The 27,412-nt window shown below is 35.8% G+C and overlaps 1 protein-coding gene across 1 annotated transcript; it reads left to right on the plus strand.

The window, feature by feature from the left end:
- The first annotated feature begins 16,148 nt into the window (after positions 1 to 16,148).
- LOC113359264 lies at positions 16,149 to 18,761 on the plus strand. The gene is made up of 4 exons (XM_026602951.1): positions 16,149 to 16,482; positions 16,655 to 16,939; positions 17,117 to 17,800; positions 17,896 to 18,761. The coding sequence occupies exons 1-4, from the start codon at positions 16,149 to 16,151 to the stop codon at positions 18,759 to 18,761; spliced, it is 2,169 nt and encodes a 722-aa protein (XP_026458736.1).
- The last annotated feature ends 8,651 nt before the right edge of the window (positions 18,762 to 27,412 follow it).

The following is a 27,412-nucleotide window of genomic DNA, read 5'->3' on the forward strand; positions in this document are numbered from 1 at the left end:
AACCACATGTACAACTTATCTGCAACACCGGATAACATTCAATTAAAAAAAAAGGAATCTCTTGGTATGGCATATTCTTTGTGGCTTAGATTTGACAAATTGTAATGACATACCTTAAAGTCATGTTACATTCTTGGTCTTTTACTACAGGTAAGTAACAACTTCCCTTTGGATGACAGTGGGTCCAGAAGAAGATGGAATACACACGGGTGATACTCTACACAGTACATAGAGGTAGACATGGTTGTTAACCAGATCGATTTAGTGTTTGTACGTCTAATTTATCTACACTGCTTTTGGAAGCAATAATATTAGATTTATAATAACTAACCCGATATCAGTTAAAAACATGAACCATTTATCTTTTTGTTGGGGAATGAGTAGGTTGTCGTTAATACTGTGGTACGATTATAAGTAGTGTTTCAAGAAAAGGAAATGATTTGAATCTTCAGTTCTTCAGATGACGCTTGGAATAAAAAAGCTTGCTCAGTTCTCGAAAAAGATACACAACCAGCAGAAGGTCTCTCACGAACGCAAAAATCTCCTTGGAAGAAAATGATTGGTGAGACTTCTAACATGGCATTCAATACCACACATATATGAACCGAGTCTAACTAATTATTTTTGTTTTCATTCTTATATACCAAAGTATTCACTAAGAAAAACACATATCTTTTCCGGGTTTGATAATCTTGCACCTATCATCCAAATGGTGTGAAATGTAAGGGAAAGGGAAAGATACGGTGTATAAATCATAACTTTGAGTTTGTTGAACATGGAGAATCAACCAACCCAAATCTTAGTAGTTACTTGGATCCACTACCAACTAGCCCCACCATCTGATTACAAGACTCTGAACCTTTTACCTCATTCTAGGCTAGAAATAACAAGTTTTTGGTTTGATTATTTCAGGTACAGACCAACAGGGCGATGGAATGAGTAACACCATTCCATAATCAAGGATGGAGACAAATTTTTGTTGGGTTTAGCTCTTAACTCTATGAAGGTAATGCTTCACTTAGCTGCACAACCTTAGCTAGATAATTCACGGATGTGTAAATTGGATTATTTAGACATATGTATTAGAAAATTTGATGGTTTATTCAATCTCCTCAGACAAAAGGCTAAGAGATAAGGAATTGAACACATAGAACGAGATGGTATTGTTAAATGGGGAGGCGTGGGTGAACAGAATAGGGGTTATTAGTAATACCAATTTGTTTTGTACACGGAACCTTATGATTTTTACCATAAAACGAATAACAAATCTCTTTTATTCAGTCTCCCGCAACTTTTAATCTTCTTCGATACGCCCTGCTTTTCTCTATCCTTTTCTTTTAAGTCGAGTACTTTAAGTACCTTCCGAACTTCCTAATTTCAAATCACAAGTTAAACTCAAATTTTTTAAAACTTGCTCTGTGTAGATTGTTCCAATAGTTGGTGTTAGAATCTCAGCAGACGACATGGCTGATTGTAAACCTAGAATGTAAACTAATGCACTCACAAATGAGGTAAGAACATTGCTTTCAGGTGAAAAATTCTACATTGTCAGCTTGGAAATCGATGAATGATGAAAACTATTATTTAGAGGATATAAGACTCTAGAAGTTAAGGGTATACTCATTTGATGTTCACATGCAACAACTGAACTTGATTTAACCTTTCATGATGGTCTATTGTAGGAGGAAAGACAAGGGGCTTTGATGCGATTGTCGCTGCTGCGCAGTGGTTAATTTCCTAGAGACGTTCTTGCATTTGTCCACGGAGAAACACTCCAAGATGACAGGGTCAATAGACGAGCATCTCCGGATATTCAAGGTCCCAGTTCTCTTTCACGCTAATACCTGTAAGTTTCAAGGGGGAGAAAAATCAATAATTACTGCCCATCAATATAAAATGTCGGTGCAAGCAGATCACTCTTTCATCATGAAAAATGAATTTATGTAGGCTTTCGTCTTCAATTATATTATCTATACATGTATATGATTGTGCACATGATATAATTGCTCAATTTCAAAATTTCCAGAATTGCATTGAATCATTACCAGATTGATTGTGCACATGATATAATTGCTCAATTTCAAAATTTCCAGAATTGCATTGAATCATTACCAGATGTAGCTTTTTAGGTTTTTTTTTTGTTTTGTTTCAGTTCTCTCTTATTTTGATTCTTATTGTTAATGGAACAATATAATGACCGGTTCGGCGATGACTGAACTGGGACTAAAAAGTCACGAGTATGCACAGCTTGGCGATCATTCCTCCGTACTGAGGGTATTCTGCGATCTTAATTTTATGATTTTTTAAAAATTTATATTGGTTTAGTACTAAGAGATTGTTGTGGTAATTATTTGCAGGAAAAACTGTCAGCTGGGTAAATTGCTAGACTAAAGTTTCTGATAACAATGTAACATATCTCAAGCATTCCCCGAAAGTAAGCATAAGATTTATTTCTCATGTATTTACCTAATCACATAGTTAAGGCTCTCTCTTTGTGCCCCACTCAGTCTTACCTTAATTTTTGGACATCCCTTGATATATTTGCTGACATATCTTATTAGGGCGATAATGAATCAAGATGATCAATGGAAATAATAACGTCATAACCTTGATATAGTCATTATAGGATTTTTTGGCACTTGATGGAAACATTTTGTTGGATCAAAGGGATTTTGTCCATAGCATTGAATCAACGTTGTGGGAATTATGGATAATATTCTATGAATTGTTACTCCTTGGATTATGGTGTGGTCTTCCTGCTAATTTTGGTAATTTGTTTTGCAGATGTGAGGTGTAAACTACATCGTCTAAAGCTAATTTGGTGGTAATTTTCTATTAATTGTATAGTACTGATTGAACACCATCATCTACCTATATAAAGGTAACCATCCATTCACAAATGCTAAATGCATGTTCCTCTTTGGGTGGTAGAACCACTGCGTTAGTCAAGGACCAGTGGTTGAACAAGGATCAAAAAGAATAGCTTCGTGAAGTGGTGAAGGGTGGGTTTTACTAATCTTAATATAAGTATATAATAATCAGTATTACGTTTGCGTTTTTAGAGTTTACTCCCCTCTGGATTGTGACAGTCTGGCCTGAGGTGATGTTAGGTTTGCCGACAGGTTAATGTAAATAGGTAAAATCAGTCAAGATCATGAGCATTTGTTTGGGAAAGTGTATATACCTAGGTTTAGACTTATATTCTTTGCCGCAATTCCTTTGGACAACAGCAGAATAACAAAATTAAAGTGGTATAAAGCGCAGTTTCAACACCACCAAGGACAGGGTAACTGCTGGGGCAGAATGCGGTCAGAACCAATAAATCTCACCTGAGTTGAGGCACACTGACACCAAACCTGTGTACATCAGATACATTTGTATGCTAATTGAAAAAAGACTTGCAGTACCGAGTCTATATACATCTGCGTACAACCAATGCAAGAATATTGTCAGCTCAATGCATGTCTACTTTCTACACTAAAGATATAGCAAAAATATATTACATTAAACGAATGGTTCATTAATAAAGTATGTACACTAAATTCAAGATTAGTTACATGCATCTTTGTTTGTGGACTGATTAATTGGTGCTCAAGATTTAATAATGGATGGTCTAAATAATATTGGTGTTCCATGAGATAAAGAAAGTGACAGAGATAGACAAAGTGATGCAAATTTATTGTTCAAGACTTATCTTTCTTTCATTATTTTTGAAGAATTCAATTTAAATGCTCCATTAATGGAACCTTGAACTGGATCGATAAAATACTGTTGCATATCCAAAAGAAATCACTCTTCGAGAAATTGCTTGAATCCCTGAAGGCTTTTAGAGATATATACGAGTCCCCAGTAAAGATTATTTCATGAACATATCTGAGAATCTAATGGTTCAAATGCAGTTATCATTCTATGGTTTAATTTGGATAAAAGATCTTTAAAGAGCAAGGATACGAAGGGCTTTTCAATAGATGGGAAACTTCAACATATGAGTGAGGAGCATTGGTACTCGACGAAGGAAAAAATCTGATAAACAATCGCTGACTATTCGGGTGACACATAATTAACAAAGATGTTTTTGAGGTAGTTCAGGATACTGTATCAATATATAATAAATTTTATTCTCATTCAACACATGATATTCTAAGAAGGTTAGTCCTTCCTAGGAGAATGCGAAAGTTATCATGCGTTATAAACAAATTCAAGATGAAAGATGCTGCAACCTACCAGCGACCGAAGAAATTTTGGTAATTATATTAGAAGAAAGTTCTCAGGTACCTAGCCGAAGGAATATTATATTCCAAATTAAGGAAGAAAAGGGTTGTTTTCCAAATTTTGGGTGACATCCTACACACTTGCCCTTAAACTACATGATGTTTCCATATTGTGAGATGAGCTGGAAACCTGGCATGAAAAACATGGATCCTGCTATAGATAAACCACCATTGACTCTCAAATAGTCTTATAATTTTGTTTTTCTAGCTGATCGGCGAGTGTTCTACCATCATAAGAGCAAAAGAACTTTTTAAAGAGTTATTAGTGAATGCTTTGGAATCAACCGAACGGAATCATCTATACTATCTCAAGAAAATACAAGATACGATGCACGCCAATCGTCACGTTGGTGTAAATAAATTGGCATACGATGGGATGAAGCCTAACAAAAGAGGTAAAACCTATCGTGACTTCGACGTTTATTGGTAGTCCCAGCCATATGATTGAGATATATTAAGATTAATGGATATCACACATTTTAATCATCACTTACACATCTTCCGTATAATGACTATGATTCCCAGTTGGGTGGAGATCAAAGACAAGCTCCGACAACATCAATATGCTTATCATCGTTATATGCACGCTCTTTTGTTTTTGAATGGTCCCGAAAAAGTGTTTGGATAACTGATTGCACACGGGTTCAAGATTAAATTTCATAAATGCGCGTTTCCTCATATGCACTTTGTTTTTGAATGGTCCCGAAAAAGATTGAACTATGGATCAAGTTGAACATTTTGATTGTGAAGAATTTCCATATGAAAAAACTGACTCAATTTTGATTAAGCTGTTAGGAAATGTGTGGTACATGGTCCATCTGATAAGTATTTTGTGTGCATGAAAAATGGAAAATGTTGTAGAGCTAGCTTATCCTAAGAAACGTGTTGACAGTACAAGCATGGATGAATATGGATATCCTATTTATTGTCGACGTAATGAAAGAAGGGAGGTAATTGTTCGTAATGGATACATGTCATGATAACGTAGTATCATTTGTCAGTGAATGTTATGGGGAACAATTATACATGATGTAAAATATATTGCACCACCCGAGGCTATGTGGTGTTTATATGGTCATCCATCACATGAAGAAAAACCCAAAGTATCGTTGTTGGATTGTCTAATAAGTTAGTACGGTAACAAAAGACTATAATCAAGTCAACATTTATAGTGTACCCAAAATATTAATCCTACTAATTCCAAATCTTACACTTATAAATAACTTCCGCAACACTTTGTATCCGAAAAAATAAAAATGATGAAAAAGAAGACAACAGGGTTTTACGATTTCAAGAACGTACTTTTCCATCCATAATTCCGGTGAGTTGTACTACTTGCGCCTACTACTGATTATTCTAGAAGGTGCACATTCATATGACTTTCTAAAGACATTTAATGATGGGCTCATAGTGATACTTCACGCTACTTTTAAAGAAGTGCGCATTGCATTTTGAATTCTAGAAGATGATGGGGTTCTAGAATATCAAAGAAGCAAAGATGATGAAAACTGGACTTCAACTGAGAAACCATGGTCAAAGTAATGTGATCAAAGTTCAGATTAAATATATGTGTTGATTACTTATATTTCAAACAACGGGTGAGTACAACATCCGAAGCCAAATGCTGAACAAGTACTTGATTATGGATTGTATCTCTTGGATAAACAACTATATGAATATGGAAAGTCTTTTGATGATTTCAAAGATATTCAAAAACAAATACAAATTCAATAATGTCGATGGTGATAGATACATGTAGAATCATCGGTTGCTCCAACTTGCAGTACAAGATTCTGAAATCAATGAGGATATTATATGATACAGAGATTTGCTCAGTTGTTGGCATCACATGTTTTTACACTATGCATTTTTATAGTATACTTTTGTTATACAAAAAGTACGGATCACATATTCTTACAATCACAACCAATAAATAATGATTTTTTTATAGGGAAAGCCAATTCTTTTGGGGGGAAAACTGACTTTGGTCATAAGCAGTTGATCTTTGGTCAATACGGGGGGAAATGTAAAACTCTATTCATCTTTAGTTTTTTCCCGGTTTTCCAAGATCAGTATTACAAAAGATGAAAAAAATCATCCCAAGTCTTTTGCGCCTTTGATTCTCATGAATTTATTGTAATAAGGGCTATTTTGCGTTTCCTCCCCTCCCAAGATCGTTAATTAGCGTTTCCTCCCCAAAAAGATTAAAATTAGTGTTTCCTCTTATCGTTAGATATTCCGTCCAAGCCTTGGTTAGCTGACTCAGCACCTGTGCACACATGGCATAAACAAAATTTTTTATTAGTAAACTACCCAAAATAACCTCATCCCCAAGATTAAGAAGATTGCTTCATAATTCGTCAACCAAACACGACATTCCTCAACCAACAACACCGGTTCCTCATAATTCGAACTCTACCATTAATCACAATTTCTTTCATCAAACTGACGACAACAAGGTCATCTTCTTGTCTTGATTTCACACAAACCCATAGCAAATACAACCATCGAAGAAAAATCCATTCTTAATCTCACATCCATCGATCACCACAGACTTATCCAATGGTTTGATAGATGCAATATAAATAACCTCCTGCAAATTAAATTCAACCCATCATTAGAAAAACCCATACAGAGAACAAATCTAATCTAATCTGGAAAAACCATTAACATATTGGAATAATGAATCCTAAACAGAGTAGAATCCAGATAATAAAACAAATGAACCCATTATAGAAAATTGAGAACCCATATTGAGAAACAAACCTGAAATATGATTAGAGATTCCAATTCGGATAGAGACCCAGAAAATGGAAACTCTGAAAATAGAGAAAGGCAATAAAGTCGTGGTAATAATGGGAGATTTGTAAAGAAATAACGCAGGCTAAATTTGACTGAGGACTGGAATTGAATATACGCTGGATTTGGATTTGGCAGTAAGATGAGATTTAGGGTTTGAGTCGAATTTGGGGATTATTGTTAGAAACTTCAATTGGGTTCGATTGAGAAGGTTGATGAAGCTATGATGATATGGAGACATGGGATATGTTTGATTTAGTAGACAGATGTAGTCGTGAACAAGGAAGTGAAAATGGGTTGTTAATTGTGGCTGCCTACTGATTTTGGAACAGAACTTAAGGGTTTTCGAGATGATTTGGGGGTGTTTACAACAACAGATGATGTTTGATTGGTGCTAATTCTATGTAATTTGGGTTTGGTGATGATTTAAGGTGTCTGTATGTTGTTTCCGAGCATATGAGAGATGATGAAATGATTTTACAGGTTTTTGAAGATTAGCAGCGATAGGAAAAATTGGGGATGGTGTTGTTGATGTTAAATCACCGCCAATCATCATTTCACTTTATTTACAACCGTTAGATTAAATTAGTATGGGAGGGTATTTTGGGTACTTCAAGTTACATGTGTACAATTTATGCCACGCGTACACAGACGATGACTCATCTAACTGCGCACTGGACGGAATACCTAACGACAGGAGGAAGCACTAATTTTAATCTTTTTGGGGAGGAAACACTAATTAGCGATCTTGGGAGGGAAGGAAACACAAAATAGCCCTTGTAATAAGTTTAAATTGATCTAATACTTAAAGATTACCTTTAGTTTTCCTCTAAATCATCGAAAAAAGAAACCCCAATTTCACGAGACTCACCATTGAGACGATAAACATTGGAAAAAAAAGAAGTCATAAGATTTGATATTGCGTATTGGTTGATGTAAGTAAATTGATTAGAACTTCAATCGTTTGCCACCGTCCATTGTAGAAGTAACAAATTAAGATGGTTATGTTGCTCCCGTACATGAACGAAACATCAAAAATGGTTTTGAAAGTTTAACAGTGTTCTTCGAGTAACAAAATTTTAATTAAATATCGACCGGGTTTATCTACAGAAACAGATTTTAGAATTTAGGTTAATGGTGATGCTATACAATTTTATCGGTAGTCTGGAATGTATGGGAAGTTACAAAAGATAGGAGACGACACTGTATTTTATCTATTTTTCACCCCTCATTGACTCAGGATTAAATTACTCCGACTAAAGTCGGCTTTCCTTCATAATTTTTGGCTTTCCCTATAACAATAATCTAAATAATTGTATATAAATAATTTCCGAGTCAACATGCACCTTTAGTATACAAGAATAAGATACTCGCGATTTTTTTGAAAAATCTATTCAACTCCCTCTTTTCCATCTCCCTATTCACCTCCCTCCGATCTATTTTGCAGACGTAGGGTTTAGATTGGAGGGAGGTGAATATGGAGGTTGAAAAGAGGGAGTTGAATAGCGCTGCCGCTATTATATATTTATTGATTTTAATTGAATAAATCCACATCAAGAAAATACATACATACGTCATTTTTATATGACGTATTCACCTTCGTAGATCCATGTCGTATTTTTCGTCTGAAAAGAAAGGATACATTCATGTCTCTCAAAAATTTATATTTTTCGGAATAGTTTATAACAACACTCAAGGCACATTTTTTTTTGTTTAAAGTCATTATAGTAACATTCAATAGTCAAGAAAAGTTTGTGCAAAGCTAAGGAGTAATGTGGTAGAGCTGTATTTAGCAAGTGAAATCCTTAGTTCAAGTCTTTGAGACGTTATCAAGGTACAAGTATTGTTATTTATACTTCGGTCTCTGTTTTTTCGGTCATCTCGGGCATAAAGTGAACAACATCGTTATAAATTCAATAAGAAAACGACATTCAATAAGAAAAATTACAGACTCCAAGCAATAATGGTCAAATCAAATCATATCATCCACTTCGTCGAAGACATAACAGCCTCAACATCTCTATAATAAAGCTTCAGGGTGGAAAATATTCATTTTCGAAAGATCCGTGGTTTTTCTGAGCAATATTCAAATTAAAAATACTATCTAAACAAAAGTAGTTTAACAATGTCTCCAAGGACGATTTCCAAGCGAATAACCGCTACTCGCTAAATAACCTTGGTCATTTCCGATTCCAAGCTGAATTCGAGTCTGAACGATTAAAGAAGTCTCCAAGGCCGATTTTTGGCGATTTTTTAGCCAATTCCAAGCCAAGTTTTTTTCCTAATGTTTAATGTATGTTATGTTCAAATTATATATAATTTTAATTGTATTGGTGTTGCTAAATCAATAAACAAGTCATGTTAGTAGCAATATATGATCAGCAGGACTCTAAGCCTCTAAAAAATTCATCCGAGTATCAAGCCGAGTTTAGGCGAGTTCCAAGTCCGAACTGATTGATCCAAGCTCCCCGACCGAGTAGTACCCTTGAGCGAGTTAAAATACTTTGATCCAACCACTAGATTGATATTTTTTTTCAAAATACACTTTTGATGGAACTGTGTGACTGAATATTGATTGATTCTATTAATGCCGATGTTATTAGGTGGTTACCTATGTTATAGAAGTATGACTACCTTGAAATGATATAAGTTATTTATATCCTGCAAAAAAAATAAAGTATATAGTCTTTATTTTGTAATTTACTAAGTTGTACGTTTTTTAAAATATTTGAATACATTAACTAAGTATAGTCTTTTTTAATTGTTAAGACTAGAAGGGGTTCACCTATTCATTCCCCGACATTTCTTCCTTGTTGTATATACAAGATCTCCAACAACCCATATAGGCAGGCCATCTTGAATTTAATTATTATTATTTTTTTATTTAGTTGATCATTGGTCTGCTGAAATTCATTGATCTAATGAATTTTAGTTATCTTTGAAGGCCATGTTTGATTCTACCGCAAGCATATTGAGAAGGGCACAACCATGCTAGGACTTTTGTCCCAAAGATTCATCTAGCTACCAGGTTCTCAAGGAACTCTTGCTAATTAGTTACTAGAACTTTCGTTTTATCTCATTCAGGTCCTAAAAAAGAAATTTTCAAACATGAATTTGGAACGAAAAAGTGAATGAAAGATTATGCAAAAAATAACAAAACAAGAGTATGGGCTACAATTTAATTAAACAATATAAAAAAATGAAAAAAGTTTCGAATGGTTTTACATTTTATAAGTTTTTGATGTTGCATGATTTTGATTAGGCTAAGAGCAACGAGAAGTATCATCACAACATTGACATCTTATTATTACATGACAACAAGATACTTGAGGCTTATTTGAACAATGAAAATCACATTGAATATGGGGAAGATAACCGCGATTTAACAATCAAAGAAATTTGAGAAGAACATGATTACATTTTTTGGAGGCCGAGTCATAGAAACAGTGTTTAAAAAACGAGCATGCATCGGTCTTTTTCTACAAGGTGGGTTTGAACAAAAAGTTTACAAAGACATGATCCATGAAAATATGGATAAGTTAAAATCAAACCAGTAACACATGCTACGACGATTCAAAACAATGTTTAGAAACGATATACAATTCCCGTTGAAAATATTTGGACTCGAAAAAGAATACAACTGTACAAGAATAATTGAAATGCCTAAAGAGAGAAGCTTGAAGTTCATGGATGGGTCAAAAACATATTCATTCACTTTTTTGGAGTAGTTTTTAATGGATCTAAATTCTTTTACTATTTTAGCTAATTTACATTCTTGGATGTTATGACTTCAGTTTATACTCCATTGTATCATATTCATGGTGCACCAGTTTTTGGCCGTGTCAAAGACATTAACAACTACCTGAACAACTTTAATAGCTTTTGTATTATTCACCTAATTATTTACCTTATTATTGTTGTGGTAATTTAAGTTCTTATCCATATCAGGTTGTGTTCTCTTCGGAATAGATCTCTTGGAATGCTTTATTAAAATTTATAATTTTTTGCTTAAAAAAAAAAACTCTTCTAGAAAATTTACTAAAACAAATACTGGAATTGTTTATTTGTTCATTTAAAGTAAATAATTCAATTTTTGTTCAAACCACGGTTCAACTTAATTTGGTTAGATAAAAACGCTCAACATCATCCACTTAAAGTCACATGATACTTTGACTTCCATCTTTGACAGGTGATGTTCACGTTTAACCATTTAGTTATCTGGAATCAATGAACCGACAATATGAAGGAAAAATTTTAAGAAATCATCAACGGTGATACCTAGATGACATAAACCAGACAATATCAATGGAAAAACCTGGATAACAGTCATATTATTGATATTTTGAAATATTTTTACGAAACTTATCAAGCTAAAAATTATGAGTCCAACACCGAAGACAACGTGACGCTTGATACTAACCAGAGGTTGATCCGGGACCGATCGTGAGGCCGTTGGAAGGCCGTTGAACAGACTGCGCTACACCTTGAGCGGATCTGTCGTCCTTGTAAACCTCGGTGATACCTAGTTAACTAATGAAATGATCGCGCATGTACAAGCTAGAATGGCGAATAAGGGAGATGAGTCTGGAACCGAAACATTTGCTATTATAGGATTGGTTGCTGACATTTTATTGACAATATGCAGGTGCCTCAACGCTTATGCGAATTAGTGGCCCGACGGAAAAGGTGTATACCAACAATGAAAATACATGATCCATTCATTATTTGAGTACTTAATTACAAAGGTGGTGGCCTGCGACCAAATAAAGACGGCAGCTTAATAAAGTTGGTTTAATCAATTACTACGGCAGCATATAGAGGGAGCTTCTGTTACCTCTTTTTGGAATCTTGATACTGAGAGTCAACTTAAAACACATTCACGGATGAAATACGCTTTCGTAACTTGCATTTTCGTGGAGATGTTTCATCAACTCAACAAGTTTGTCTCTGACCTTCGTTCTCATCTTCTCCAAGCTCTCAAGAAGAAGCGTAAAGTCATGCGATAAGTCAGGCGGAGCTGACTTAGTCAAAATCAAAAAATTTCTTCAATCTTGCTATTGAATCTATTTCTAGTCTAAACTCTTTGATACAAATCCATGTTCTCCTTGTGATTCTATTCAATGTCATATGTTTAATTTACTCTATAGTTAATGTTTTTTAGAAATCTGGTTTTGTTTTTCTGACCTAATTTTTTAGGTTTTCGATTGTTCTTCATCTGTTAGTAGTTTCATACTTTCAATCATGATTTCCGAAATTTTGTTTTGATTGTCATCTCTCTTAGCTATTTGATTTTGCTTATCCTCTGGGTTTTCTCTAATTTCTTCTTTTCTCGTGTTTTTATGCTAGGTCATGAGCTAATGGAGGTGCGGCCTTAGAGTCATCGATTCATCATCATGAGTTATATATTCAACAGTGATTTTTGGTTGTCAGACTTGGCTGTTGTGATTGGACTTGGCTCAAGGATTCGGGTTCTCTCTCAATCTCTCTGGTTATGATATATGAATACTTGAGTCTGTTTATTTTAAGATTCTTGATAAGATGATTTTGATGAAGATGATTCTGATATTTTATGAGATCCTACTAAATGTAGGGATTAGATGTTATTATTGTAAAGTGTTCCTCTTGAGGGTCTGGTAATTGATTCTTCTTTCGAGGTTATGCTTTGGGCCTCGTATTAGTAGTTCAGGAACAAGATTAGTGTAATGGTGACGAGTTTCTCTGCCCAGAAGCTGTTTTCAATACATTAAAAGTTGTGTTTTGTTATTTAATGGTTATTTTAATTATCATTAGAAGGAATCTTAATTTTAATTCTGTAAGCAAGGGATTTATTTATTCTTAGGAACTTGTTCTCTAGGGTGGCTTTCTAAGAAGCTTTGTTATACTTGGAAAATCATTTCTCTTAAATCTGAGTCATCTGATCTTCTGTGATTGAGGATAAAAAATATTGCTCAGTTACTATCCTGTCATTTATTGCTAGTCTCTTTAAAATTGTGTTGTCAATCCATTACTGCAGGCATGCTATCCAATTTCTCTAAGTCCTCAATTGTTTTTCAGGGAGATGTGATGGATTTCTTGAGTTTTCTCATTCTCTCTCCTTTAATTGTCTTGTCTGAGGATTTATTGCAATGTTGCATGCCCAAACTACCTTACTTAGGCTTTCTTTTGCAGTTATGTATCTATTTATACCACTTCATATTTTCCTTTCACTTTACTGTAATTGTCTTCAGCATTCCTACAAGTTTTAGTGTAGCTAAGTGTTACATTCTAGTCAGTATTTCATTAATGACTTTTCCAGCTGATCAAGTGAGAGTCATTGAGTGTGATGAGGATATAGAGGAATTCCCTTTTATATTTGCTGCTTTGTTGTGTGATGATACCCGTAGTTATCTCAAAAATTCTGTCAAAAATCATCTCAATAGGGATTGGCCAATTGAGTCAAATGATTTTCAACTGGCCAAAGCTTATGTTCAGGGTATGGGAATGCGAAATCTGTTTGTGGTGATGTTCAGAAAGAGTCAGGATAGAGACATTTCCTTCAATGCCAGGACAACCTTGGTGTTTGGCCAGCTTTTCGCTGTTCAACCTTTAGGGTATTTGGATTCGATTTTCGATCTTGTTTGGGGAGTCACTCTTATGCCTGTGCAGATTCCTACTCACTCTGATCTTGTCAATGCTGGTAAGGTTCGTGAGGTTTTTGATCAGCTTGGAAAATTCGTGGCAGCAGTCTCCCCAGCTGGTAACTGGTTTGAAGCCAAGATGATGGTCCCATTGAGAACACCTCTTACTAGGAAAGTGGTCTTTAATACTAAAAGAGACCCTACTACATGACAACCTTTTACCCTAAGTTGACGTTTAGATCTTGTAAAAAATGCTTTGTTTTGTATCATAATGAGGAAAGATGCAGGGATCTCAGTCAAGGATCTTTGTTAGAGCTTTTCCTTCGCCTTCTCGTCGTGCTTCTCATGTTTCTGTCATCAAAGTGATGTCTCAGACTGAGACTGGTGAAGGCTCCAAGTATGGTGGTTCGTCATATGGCTCGGCTTTCATGGACCACTCGAAGCCTTCTGGATTCTCGGTTTGTCTTCAGCCATCTGGGAGTATTGGTAACAAAGCTTCAACTTTCTCCCCTCTTGCTCTCTCTAATGCATTGCCTGCTGTATCTGCTTTGACTATTAGAGAGTTGTCGAACTCTCATCCTTGTCCTGTGACCCGTTTGGCTTCTTCGACTCCTTCTGTGACTGCTAAGACTACTTCAGCTTTTGTGTCCCCTTTTGATAACTTTTCCATTGGCAGCAATGAGAATGTTCATGACAGGAAGGGGAAAAGACCTAGGACTATTTTTGAATCAGTATACCTAGAGGCTAGTAATCACTCTCCCCCTTCAGATGGAATGCAGTCACCTTTCGGTCCCTCGCTCTCTTCAGCTCCTCCATTCTCGCCATCTGCTTATGCTTCTTTCAACTTAGAGAGTGTTGGTTTATCTGCTAGCCTAAGTTCCTCTGTGAGCAATGTTTTATGGGCCACGTCTTCCTCATCAATCTCGCATTCTGTGGTGACGACTTCTAGCTTCTCCTGTAACACTGTTGCTGAAGTGAACTTCACCGCTGGTGTATCTCTGCCTCATCCCTTTGAGCAAGAACTGAGTGCTCCTCCTCGTTTTGATGAAACCAAGGACTGCATTATTTTGGAACCATATCCTCTTGCCACTCTGCCATAGGAACCGGTAATCATTGATAAAGAGTTCGAAAACGAGGTTGACCTCATGATGATGGATGATGATTCTCTGGCTGATGATACCTCCTTAGCTCATGACCTTGTAAGTCACTCTTGCTTTTCTTTAAATTTCTCCTCTTTTTAGTTGTATGTCATTTTCCTATACTGCTTGTTCTCCGTCTTTCTAGATGCTGCTGCTTGCTTCTTTTTTTATCTTGCTTCGATCTTGTTTAAGTTATTGTTGTGATCAAAGATGAAGTTTTTATGTTGGAATATGAATGGCTGCTGCTCTGACAAAAAATGGAGACACTTATTTAGTTTAGTTAGAAAGTATAAACTAGATGTTGTTTGCCTGCTTGAAACTATGGTTGATACAGACACTGTTAAAAAATACACTCATCACCTGCCGTTTGATGCTTGGTCTTTCCTTCCGTCGGTTGGTAAATCGGGGGTCTTGCTTTTGGTTACTTTTTTAAGTCGAATATAGAAGTTCTAGGTTCCTCCCTTAATATGATTCATATTCTATGTGACATCACTCCTGCAATCAAAAATTGTGTTATTTCCTTTATTTATGGGTCCTTATCAGTGTGTGGTAAAAAGAATCAATGGAACTTTTTAAATGACATGCTAGAAAATAACAATAACCCCTGGTTGCTAGTTGACGACTTTAATTTCATATTGCATAGTTCTGAAAAACAAGGTGGTAATGCTGATGCTTCATTTCCCCCGAATTTTTGTTAGAGAAAGTTTACTTAAGATGAATATGAATGAAATTTTTTCATATGGCAACCCGTTTACTTGGTGCAATAGAAGATATAAGAACCCAGCTGAATTAATTTTTGAAAAGTTGGATCGTAATTTTATGAATGATAAATGGCTTTCGGTTCTTCCTCAAAATAGGGTCACAAATCTAGGTAGGATTTATTCTGATCACAACCCCTTATTGGTGAAATGCTTCCACTATGAGAGGAATGTTAATATCCCGTACAATTTTTTTAAATGTTGGCAACTTAACCCTGATTTTAAAGAAGTTCTGGCTGATTCTTGGTCTCATGGTGTCAAAGGCTCTCCTTCCTTTGTTGTTGCAAATAAGCTTAGTCATGTGAAAAATGTTTTAATCAAATGGAATGTTAACTCCTTTGGTCACATCAAAACTACAATAGGAAAGTTAAATGCTGAAATAGAAAATTGCAAGCTTTGCCATATTCTCCTCAGATTGGTGGTTATATCTTGAACTATTCAAATCAGCTTGATTACTGGTATGAAATTGAACATTGCTTTTATAAACAAAAGTCTAGAATTAATTACTTCATGCATTATGATAAAAATACTAGCTTCTTTCATAAAACTGTTAGACTGAGGAACATGTACAATACCATTCATACAATTAGAGATCATCAAGGGAACTGGATTGATAATAAAGACCAGGTAGTCGACTTGCTTTCTAGACATTTTAAGAAGATTTATACTTCTTCCAACCCTAGTGTCCAGGAAATTCATGATTCCTTAAGGTTTGTCACTCCTTTGATTAATGAGGATATGAATGAAAATTTGACTGCTATTCCTTCAGTTCAAGAAATTTGGGACACTGTTAACATGATGGCTCCTTGGAGTTCTCCGGGACCGGATGGTTTTCCTCCTGGGTTCTTCAAGGATAATTGGGATACTGTTAAAGAGGATGTTGTCTCTCATGTGCAAAGTTTTTTTAGGAACAAATTCCTTCTTAAACAACTGAATTTTTCCTACATTAATTTGATCCCCAAGATAAAAAAACCCTGCCTCTCCACACGATTTTAGACCGATTAGTCTAGAAAATTATGTGTATAAGATCATATCTAAGATTTTTACTAATAGGTTGAAACCTCTTCTAGATTCTCTGATCTCTCCCTTCCAATCTGCATTTGTTGCTAATAGGCAGATCCATGACAATATTGTAATCACTCATGAAATTCTGCATTCTTTTAAATCAAAAAAGAAGAAATCGAAGAATTATTATATGGCTATCAAGCTTGATCTGTCTAAATCCTTTGACAGGCTTGAGTGGTCTTTTATCATTGCTGTTTTTAAAAAGTTTGGTTTCTCTGATGATTGTTGCCAGTTAGTCTTTCAGTATATCATCACTGTATCTTATTCTGTTTTGGTCAATGGTTCACCAAGTGAGTCTTTTTTTTCTTCTCGGGGAATACGGCAAGGTGACTGTCTTTCTCCGTATATTTTCATTCTTTGTATGGAGGTTTTATCTCAACTTCTCTCTAAAGATGAGGATGAAAATCTGATTCAGGGTTTTAGATTTAGGAAAAATAGTTCCTCTATTTCTCACCTTTTTTTTGCAGACGATTGCATGCTGTTTTGTAAAGCTTCTGTCACTTATGTGAAAAATATCATAAAGGTTATTAATGTGTTTGCAAAGGCGTTAGGTCAGGCAATTAACTTTGATAAATCTGGGTTTATTACTAGTGGGAATATGCATCATAGACACATCAAGATTTTATCTAAGGCCCTTAACATGAAGTTTCTCAGTAGTTCTGAAAAATACTTAGGCACGCCTTTGTTTATTGGTAAGGATAAAACTAAGTCTTTTAGTTTTCTCATTGATAATTTATATACCAGATTAAATTCTACGAAAAAATCCAATTTGAACATAGCTGGTAGAACTGTGGTTACAAAGCATGTACTTTCTAGTTTGTCTGTTTATCACATGGCATGTTTTACCCTTCCTAAAACAGTTACTAGTAAAATTGATTCGATTCAACGCACTTTTTGGTGGGCTAAAAAGAATCCTAAGCATGCTGCATACTTTCGCTCTTGGGGTGATATAGGGAAATCTAAACTTAATGAAGGTCTGGGTCTTAGGAATTCCTTTGCTACTAATAGGGTTTTCATTTGCAAACTGGGCTGGAGAATTTTGAAGAATCAGGATAGTTTACTTTCTAGATTTCTCAAGGATAAATACTTCCCTAACCAGAATCTTCTAGAGATTGATAAGGTTGTTGATTCCGCTTCGTGGATGTGGAAAGGCATTATTAGGGGTTGAGATTTATAAAGGCTAATTCAGTGGTTAAAATAAATAATGGGGTGCTTACTACCATTTGGAATGCTTCATGGATTCCAGGGATTGTTCTTCCTCACTCCCCCATGAATACTGCTTGTAATGAATTTGTTTATGTGTCTGAACTTATTGACTATAATTATAACTATTGGAATGTACCTCTTTTGAACCTCTTATTCTCCCCAGATGAGGTTATTAGAATTAAGTCTATTAGATTAAATTTGTCGCAGTCGGACTCGCTTATGTGGGCTCATACTAGGAATGGTAAGTTCACCATCAAATCTGCTTACAGAATTTATATGAATGATATTCCTTCTCCTGAAAACTCCACTATTTGGAGGAAAGTCTGGGATATTGATTGTCTGCCGAAAGTTAAGTTTTTTATGTGGAAAATGTTTGCTCATATGCTCTCAGTTAATGCCATTATGCAGCTTTACAATCCTCATGTGAATGTTCTCTGCTCTTTTTGTAATTCTCATGATGAAACTGTGATGCATCTTTTTGTTAACCGCCCTGTAGTGTTGCGTATTTGGTTCAGTCTTTCCCTTCAACATTTGATATCTACTGATTTGGATTGGGTTGATGATATTTTCTTATATTGGCATGAATCAAGCCTGGGTGCTTCTCCTTTTAAAGTTGGTTGGCCTAGTGTAGGTGCTATTGTTATGTGGTCTATATGGAAGCTGCGATGTGATGTAGTTTTCAAGAGTGCTTCTCTGTATATGAACAAGATCATTGTTGATATCAAGAGAATGTTAAATTCTTACATTACTCCAAGGATTACTGTTTTGAATCTTGTACACAATGTCAAAATTCCTCAGTCTAAAGTGGAGAACTTTATGTTTGTAGATGGCTCTTTCAAGGATTTTAATTTTGGAATTTGTGTTATTTGGTGTGATACTGCAGGGAATGTAAGAAAGGTGTGCTAGGAATTTGGGTTGATTCAAGATGCAGTGGGAGCTGAAGCCGCTTCTCTTAGTTTTGCCATCTCTTGGGCAGAAGAGATGAATCTTCCCAAAGTGGTGTATGTTAGTGATTGTCTCCAACTGGTGCATTTTGTGAATGGATGCAACATCTCTGTGAGCTGGAGAAGCCAAGACCTCTTGGAGCAATGTCAGAGTTCTATTTCTAGTTCTGTTTCCTTTAATGTTATGTATATAAAGCGGTTAAATAACCCCATAGCAGACCGTCTTGCGCGACGGGATAGGAAAAACAATCTTAAGGGTTAATGGTTTTCTCTTCCAAATTTTCTTGATGGTGTGTTCCGGAAGATAAACCTTAGTGTAATTTGTAAATCTCTTATTTCTTAATGAAGGGTGGTGTTTCTTAGCAAAAAAATAATTACAAAGGTGGTCATCTACGTAACATTCCTGATGCCAATACTTAATAGTGTTGAACAGTAATACCGTTAGTTGTCAACTTGAAAATGCTTACTGAAGGTTAGGAAAAGAAGGCCGATATGATAAAGTTATGCGATCTCTGCATTTTCAACTCATATAATAATCCAATTAACCGGGTAAAATATTCGCCCAGGTTGTTTTAGTTTCGACTACAACTATCTGAGATGCTAATACTCTGTGATCTCTACACAAGTAGATACTACGTTTTGACACAACAAGAGAGGCCCGCCTCTACATTTTCAGCATAACTAATAATTCAACTAGCGTAACCCCGTGCAACGCACGGGAAAAAAAATACTAGTTTACACAACAGGAAAGTCAAGCAGCAAAGCTCCAATATAAATAACAGGAAAGAGGGGGAAAAAATAAAAAGAACAAAGAACAAAAATCATCTTTCTAATCCTGGCGAGATTGGAGTATACCCAGAGTAATTGGGGTATACCCAATTTTAAAGGGACTCATTTGAAAGATCTAGGGGGTATTAAAATGGAAAAAGTTACAAAAATACCTTTATGCATTATAATTCTTATTACCCTAATCTGATTTTATATCTTCATCTCATCTTCTTATCTTCTTCTTCTCCTCCTCCACCATACCATACCGGCTTCTCCATCACACCACCATTGAAAACTCGTCGATTAATTCGTCGTAATCATCGATTCGAAAATACCGATTAATCTTCAAACATGGAGCCGCCTCCGAGGGCTAGTCATAAGAAAAGAACAAATAGAAAACCCAATCAATATAACCCTGGAATTGTAAACTTAGTTCAACAAAAAGAGAGTAAAAAATTCGTTGAAGAGGAAGAAACCAACGCCGCTGAAACCGAAGAAATGGCGCGATTGAGAAAGTAAGGGCCTATTTAAACTCACTCCAGTACTTCAATTTTATGTTTGCATGTCAAATTAAGTCAGAAAAATCAAAATTGTAAATCTGCAGTTATTCAGCCGGCAAGGTCTCGGATTCACGACCCTGCCGACTTTTCGTAATTAGGGTTAGTCGACAAGATCTTAGGTTGAATATCACGCCGATTGTTTAATATCTGTAACTGCTTTTTACAGGGTCGGCAAGGTATTCAACCTTAATACCTTGCCGGCGATATATGTTTTTTTACAGTCGTTGGGTTATATTTTTTACCCTGCCGGCGGTGCGTTTTGAAAAATGTTGGTGTCTCCTGATGCCTAAAGTCATAAGGTCGGCATGGTATTTGAATACTACCCTGCCGGATGCATTTTAGCCGGCATTGTATGGTTTATAGACACTGCCGACTAATTGTGTGGAAAATTCTTGTATATACTGTGTTCAATTATGTTATAAGCCGGCACGTTAGTTGTTATCGACCCTGTCGACTATTGTTTAGTCGGAATGGATAACAGTTATCGACCCTGTCGACTATTGTTTAGCCGGCATAGGTTATAGTTGTTGACCCTGCCGACTATTGATTTTTTTTTATTGTTCTTGTTTAGGTTGCAAAAGGGAAAGAAGAAAAATGTTACTCCTCCTTCAAGACCTCCTCGTGTTGGTGACAAACTCTTGACTGCAACACATCGAGGGGCATTAGTTGAGTCGGGAACGCTCAAGATCTGTGAACGGAATGATTCTGAACCACCGGAACCCAGTGATTCAGATGAAACTCCAGATGAAGACCAATCAAATCCATCTTGTATAATAGGTAATGATCATGATGGTGTTGAAAGAACTCCGACTGCTGGAGGAGATGATGAGCATGATGATGATGATCAAGACATGCCACCTGTTGGAGGAGGTAATGGTGATGGTGATAACAATGATGGAGATAAAGATAATGATAGACAAAATGAAATTTTTGAAGAGGAAGAAGAAGAAGGTGGAGAAGAAACAGGTGTTGATCAACAAGCTGAAGCTGCAACTACAACTACAACCGTTAACGGAAGACCGAAGAGGGTTATCACTAAACCAGCTGATTCCCACATGCTTCCTAGTCACTTGAAGGTCACACTGGATCCAGGTCAGCCTCCACTAGGGGCCCCAGAAGATGGTGGACATGTTCTTTTTGGATACAAAGACACATGGGCATGTGAAATCCATAATACTCTTGTAAGTAATCTCAATCAAAATTTGTTTTTATTTAACTATATCTATCTTAAATTTGCTTCAAGTGTTTGTATTTCTTTTAATTTTGTGTTTTTGGTATTTAAGATCACAAGCGTGCCATCCGACTTTTGAGGCGCCAAGCTTCAAACACTATGATGAATAAATGGCCACTTGAATGAGAATGTTCCGAGGTGCAAGTGATTGTCAAGAACTCCGGGTTGTGGCCTGCAGTGGAGAGTTTGATTGTTGAGTATGATAAAGTTACCGTATCTACATTCTGTGAGAGGTTCTACAGAGAGACTGATACAATGTTATTCCCATTCGGTGAGATGTCGGTAACCCCTGATGATGCTTATCAAATTCTAGGCCTCGAGGTTGAGGGAAAAACACTCAGTGATGGCCACGAAGATGACATTTCTTGGGATAATATATTCAAATTGACCAAGATCTTGTTCGTTTTAGATGAGAAGGGGTCGGAGTCTTTGTTTGTAAAGAATGATGGTTATTTAAGCAAGAAGTTAAGTTTGAAGATGTTGAGGAACACATACTCTGAGACCCAGAAAATCTTTGATATGGAAGGAAGTGTATCCATGGTGCAAATCAATGCCACTGCCTCAGCTTATTTGCTATACATCCCGGGAAACTCTATCTTCCCTGACAGTTCTGGAAGCTTGGTCGACGACAAATATCTTCAACTATTGCATCCCTTTCATGAGATGCATATGTATTCTTGGGGTACAGCAATGGTTGCCTTCTTGAATGCAGAGTTGACAAAGGCTTCAAGGGCACTCACTAAGCAAGTTAACGGAAATCCATGTCTCTTCCAAGTAATTCTATTGTCTAAATCATTTATATTTGCAAAATGCTTATAAGATAAGATTCTTACTAAACTTTGTGTTTGCATAGGTTTGGGTATATGAGCACTTCCGTTCTTTGGTGAAAGGAAACCCCCACGTCAAAGTGAACACTAAGCTTGCGAGTCATCTGCCAAGAGGACAAAAATAAAATTTTAGTGGTGCTCAGTATAAGGATATGCCATAACAGCTTATCAACATGCAAGTCGCCTTGGACAAATTGACCGCGGATGAGGTAATATTTGATATGTATCGAGATGATAGAAATAAAGATATAATCGTAAGGAGAGATGATGTTGCATTGTACTACGATCCCTTGTTTTACTCCCATGGATTTACAATATAAGATCCATATTGGGTAATGCGACAAGTGGGTTACGTACGTCCAAGAAGAACCTCATCCCGATGATAAACCTTACTTTAAAGTGGTAAGGGAGGAGTGCAACACGTCCAAAAAAAGTATTGGCGTCCATTAATCTCCAACGCCAGTGATTTCTCATTGGGACGGAATACGTGACCATAAAATCGATACAAGTCTTTTGGACGAGGTGACCGAAGGTCATGAAGCTCATGAGAATTACATGCCGTGGTACTTTGGTTTTGATCGTCCTATTGTGATTAGGGAAGAAAATATTGAACAACCGGGTCGTAAGAGGAAGATTCCACCGAAAGACCCAGCAACAAGTCTTAAGAACTTTGTAAGTATTTTAGAGTTGCTATTATTGTTTTAATATCACATTATCCAATCATTCTATTAATTGTTTGTTATTTAATTGAAAATAGAAGGAGCATTTGAAGACCCTTGTGAAGATGATGTGTTGCGCGAGAGAAAGAGGAGAGCCTTTTTCGATTGAAGAGCAGACTAAGCACATTACTATGTGATGTAGAACATCTTCACTAGTTATTCTAGAATCTTCTTAACTTGAATATCAAGTTAAGCACTTCATGTTTTTAGTCTTTTGTTGTTTCTTCTTTTAGAGTTTATCTATTTTTAGTCTCTAGTTTACGCCTATATATACAGGCTTGTTTTCGTTTCTTAAGAACACATTATTAATATTATCAGAATATCAATTCAATCTCTATTTCAGAGAAACCTATCTTCTATTTTTCTTTCAACTTATTCAAATTATCTTTGTCCCTTCGCATCCCTTTTCTTCCTTCGCATCCCCTACAACCTCTGAGTTGTATTCTTCCTAACAAGTTCTACATTAGTTGGTACCACAGCCTTAGGTTTTAGATTCTTATCTCAAAACCCGATCCTTAAATTCGCTTCCGCAAACACAACCTTATTTTTCTTTTACAGAAAGTTATACTTCTTTTCTTCAATGGGAGATCAAGTTACTAGAGCTGAAGTTACAAAACTTACAGAAAAGTTGGATAACCATGATACAACCCTTACAAATATAACCGATATTCTGCAAGATATACAAAAAAACATAAAGAAGTTGAATATTAGAATAGATTCTGATGGAATAGAAAAGCTTAAAGGAGAAGATAAATCTGAAGGTGAAAAGAAATCTGAGAGTGGAGAAAAATCTGATGCTGAGAATAAATCACAGGAAGAAGGGAAAAATTCTAGATCATGATATGTTTCCAGAGATCATAAGAAACATAATACTCATACTGCAGAAGGAGTTAAAAAAACAAACAATATGAGAGAAATACCAATCAACATCACAAAAAGTCTGCTAACCCTCAATTTAGCAGTAGTGAAGATGAAGCTGAAGATTTTCTAGATAAGAATTAGACTGAAGAAAGACGACTTCGTTCTAATCAAAACTTCTCTGGATCTCTACCTGAATACAAACTAAAAGCTGATATTCCAACTTTCAGTGGCAGGTTCAAAATTGAAGAATTATTAGACTGGTTTTATGAAGTCGAAGCTTTTTTTGAATTCATGGAAGTACCAGACCGTTCAAAGGTAAACCTTGTAGCCTACAAGCTAAAGGGAGGGGCTGCTGCTTGGTGGACTAAACTTTGTGAAGACCGTAGAAACTATGAAAAACCACCAGTACATACATGGAAAAGAATGAGTGATCTTTTAAGAAACAAGTTTCTGCCTAGAGATTACATACAACAATTATTTGTAAAACTGCAGACTTGCCAGCAAGGTGCAAGGTTAGTGTAGGAGTATGTATCCGAGTTTTACAATCTAACTGCTCGTAATGAACTCAATGAAACTGAAGAACAACTTGTAGCTAGATTCATAGAAGGTTTGAATCGAGTGATTCAAGAAGGTATGACCCAGTCTGTTTATACTATGGAAGAAGTTATACATCAAGCTATCAAGATAGAACGTCGTAAATTCCGTTCTCAAAAGTCCTCAACAAGGCAGTATAATCGATTCCAAGGTAATCTCAAACCATATTCTTCAGTTAGTAGTTTTCATAAAAATTTGTATGCTAAGGAGGACAATACACAATATTATTCTAGGCAGCAATACAGTTCACCAAATTTTACTAATTCACAACATCCTTTGCCAAAGAATAATCCACATATCCTTCTTAGTCCGCTTGAAATTCAGTCCGTACAACCGTCACCAGTTTCTTCTCGTCCAAGCTACAACCAAAATTCACGTATTTTAGCTAAGGGCCAAACATCTTTTCCACCTTTAACTAAACCAAAAAACCCTTACGCTAAGTTTGGGGGAGAAAAGTGTAACAAGTGCCAGCTGCATGGGCATACATCTGCTGAATGTCGTAGGGTTCATAGGTTGATTCAAGATGGTCAAGAGGAATTACACAAGTATAATGGTTTTGTTGATGAGTCTACACGCGAACTAGAAAAATCTGAGACTGATGAGAATATAGAAGAACATGAAATTGGTGAAATGATTGGAGATCATTACGTGGGAATGATACGACCGTTGCTGCTTTCTTAACCTTCTTACTCATAGCGTAACAATATTTTTAGAACTAAATGCTCGCTTGGAGGAAAAATAGTTGATTTAATTATCGATAGTGGCAGTATGGATAACTACATTGCAGCTGATGTAGTTAAGAATTTGGGCTTGTCTGTGACTCCACATCCTCAACCTTATTCTGTTGGATGGGTTAATAGTTCTTCATCTCAAAACATAACACATCAATGTCTTGTGAAGTTTTCATTCATTGAATATGAAGATGAAGTATTATGTGACGTTATCAATATGACTGTAGCACATATACTTTTGGGAAGACCATGGAAATATAATATATGTGTTGTTCACAACTGTTTTGAGAACACCTATACTGTTGCGGTACCAACACCTATTCATATTAGTTTACTTATTTAGTTTCTCTATATTAGTTCCCTTGTTTAGTTTAAACTCTATAGTTAGAATTACTTGTTTCACAAGTATACGTAGCTATAAATACAACTCATGAGCTTTGTAAAAGACATAAGAAATTAATACAATAACTCTTCTTCAATCTTCTTCTAATCTTCTTCTCTTCTTAATCTTCTCAGTTCTCTTAATTCTTGTGGCTAACCCCCAATTCAAAGGGTATTTATCCGGGTTCTATACCTATTAAGTTACTTAGTCTTTGTGTTTTGGTATGGAACCCTAACATCTGGTATCAGAGCCAGGTTTCGATTTTACTCAAATTTCGACCCAATTTTTTTTTCTTACAATGTCTTACACTGAAAATCTCAAACTTGTAAACGATGGTCTTACGGGAATTACTGAGAAGCTTGACAAATTAGTTGATACTATTACCAAAAATCGCGAGATTGATGAAGCTGAAGTTAAGAAAGTTCGCATAGAAGATTAGTTAGCCCGTGAAGATGACAGAGCTAATCGTAAACTTGATCTAGCTGAACATGAAAAATCTCTTACATCAAGTTTGACACAAGCTCTGAGCTCGGAACTAAAAAGCTCTTTACTTATTGTGTTTCGTGAATTTTTTCCTCAGCCTATTGCTCATGGTACTGGTCATCAATAAACCCATCAGTTTACTACTAACCCTAATATTGGTGATGGAATTCTTGAAAACCCTATTCATGCTGGAGCTATTAGTTTGAAATTTCCTACTTTTGATGGAGATGACCCTGATGGTTGGATATTTTAGGCTGACCAATACTTCGATTTGCATACTGCTGCTAACCCCATGAAGATTGCAATATCTACTGCACATCCTAAAGGTGATGCATATGCTTGGTATCGTTGGAAGAAGACCACGACTACAGTTACTACATGGGAAGAATTTTGCTCTTTAGTTCGTGCTCGTTTTGATCCTGGGAGATTTGTTGATGCTAGAATGGCATTAAGTACCATTAAACAGAATGTTTCATCGTCAACTCAAAAAGATTCATCTTCAACTAAAAAAAACATTGATATGATTTTCGCTGAAGAAGAAACCAAAACTACTTCTCAAAAGGAAGAAGTAAATCAACAGGCCGACGTGGATTCATATGTTTTGCAAAAGTTTAATGCATCAATTGATGGAGAATTTATTAAATTTACATCACAAAAAGATGAAGAGAATTTTGTTTCTAACAAAGAAGAAAATCCAGTCGACAAGGTTACGGATAATTCAACAGTTAACGGTAAGTCTTCAATTATTGTTAAACCTCATGATTTTATAATTCCAGATATGATTTATTTTCGTTATCTGCTGTCGAGAGTAGTCAAGTTTTTATTCATGAGAAAGCACATATGATCTCTTATATGAACCCTAGCAAGAATCAACTTGTTGAATCAGCTTATGGGTTTTCTTCTAAATCATTATGTACGCCTAAAAATGTGTATGGTTATGGATTTGAAAAAGTTATGTTTATTGGAAATTACAAAGGTAGAGTTCGTGGTCGAATTTTGATGAGCTCAGAGGGTGTGAAAATAGGAAATATGTCCCAAAATCCAGTGCAATCTTGGGAATATGTCCTGAGATTCCAATTTTGGAATATGCCCTAGCCGTCAAAATTTCCGTCCAAAAATGTTAAGTGGTCAATGTATGTACACATGCGAATGACTCGTGCGTAGAAAGGCATCTATACCCATCCATCACATGTGTAAACCACATGCATAGAAACAGACCATTTACTTCATCGTCTTCCCCAGATGTAATTTTTTTCAAGATAGTTCGAGGAAGCCTGAAAATCTCCATACATCAATTTGAAATCGCGCAAAGGAATTTCAATTAGATTATTAGCTCCACCTCCTTTAGAAATAACGAACCCCATAATCAATATCCATCTTATTTTCCATAAAAATCATCCCCAATTTTATATATGAACCCTAATTACATCTGAAAACCCTGACGTTGAAACTGATGA

This window comes from Papaver somniferum, chromosome 1 (genome assembly GCF_003573695.1).
Source record: "Papaver somniferum cultivar HN1 chromosome 1, ASM357369v1, whole genome shotgun sequence".
Taxonomy (NCBI): domain Eukaryota; kingdom Viridiplantae; phylum Streptophyta; class Magnoliopsida; order Ranunculales; family Papaveraceae; genus Papaver; species Papaver somniferum.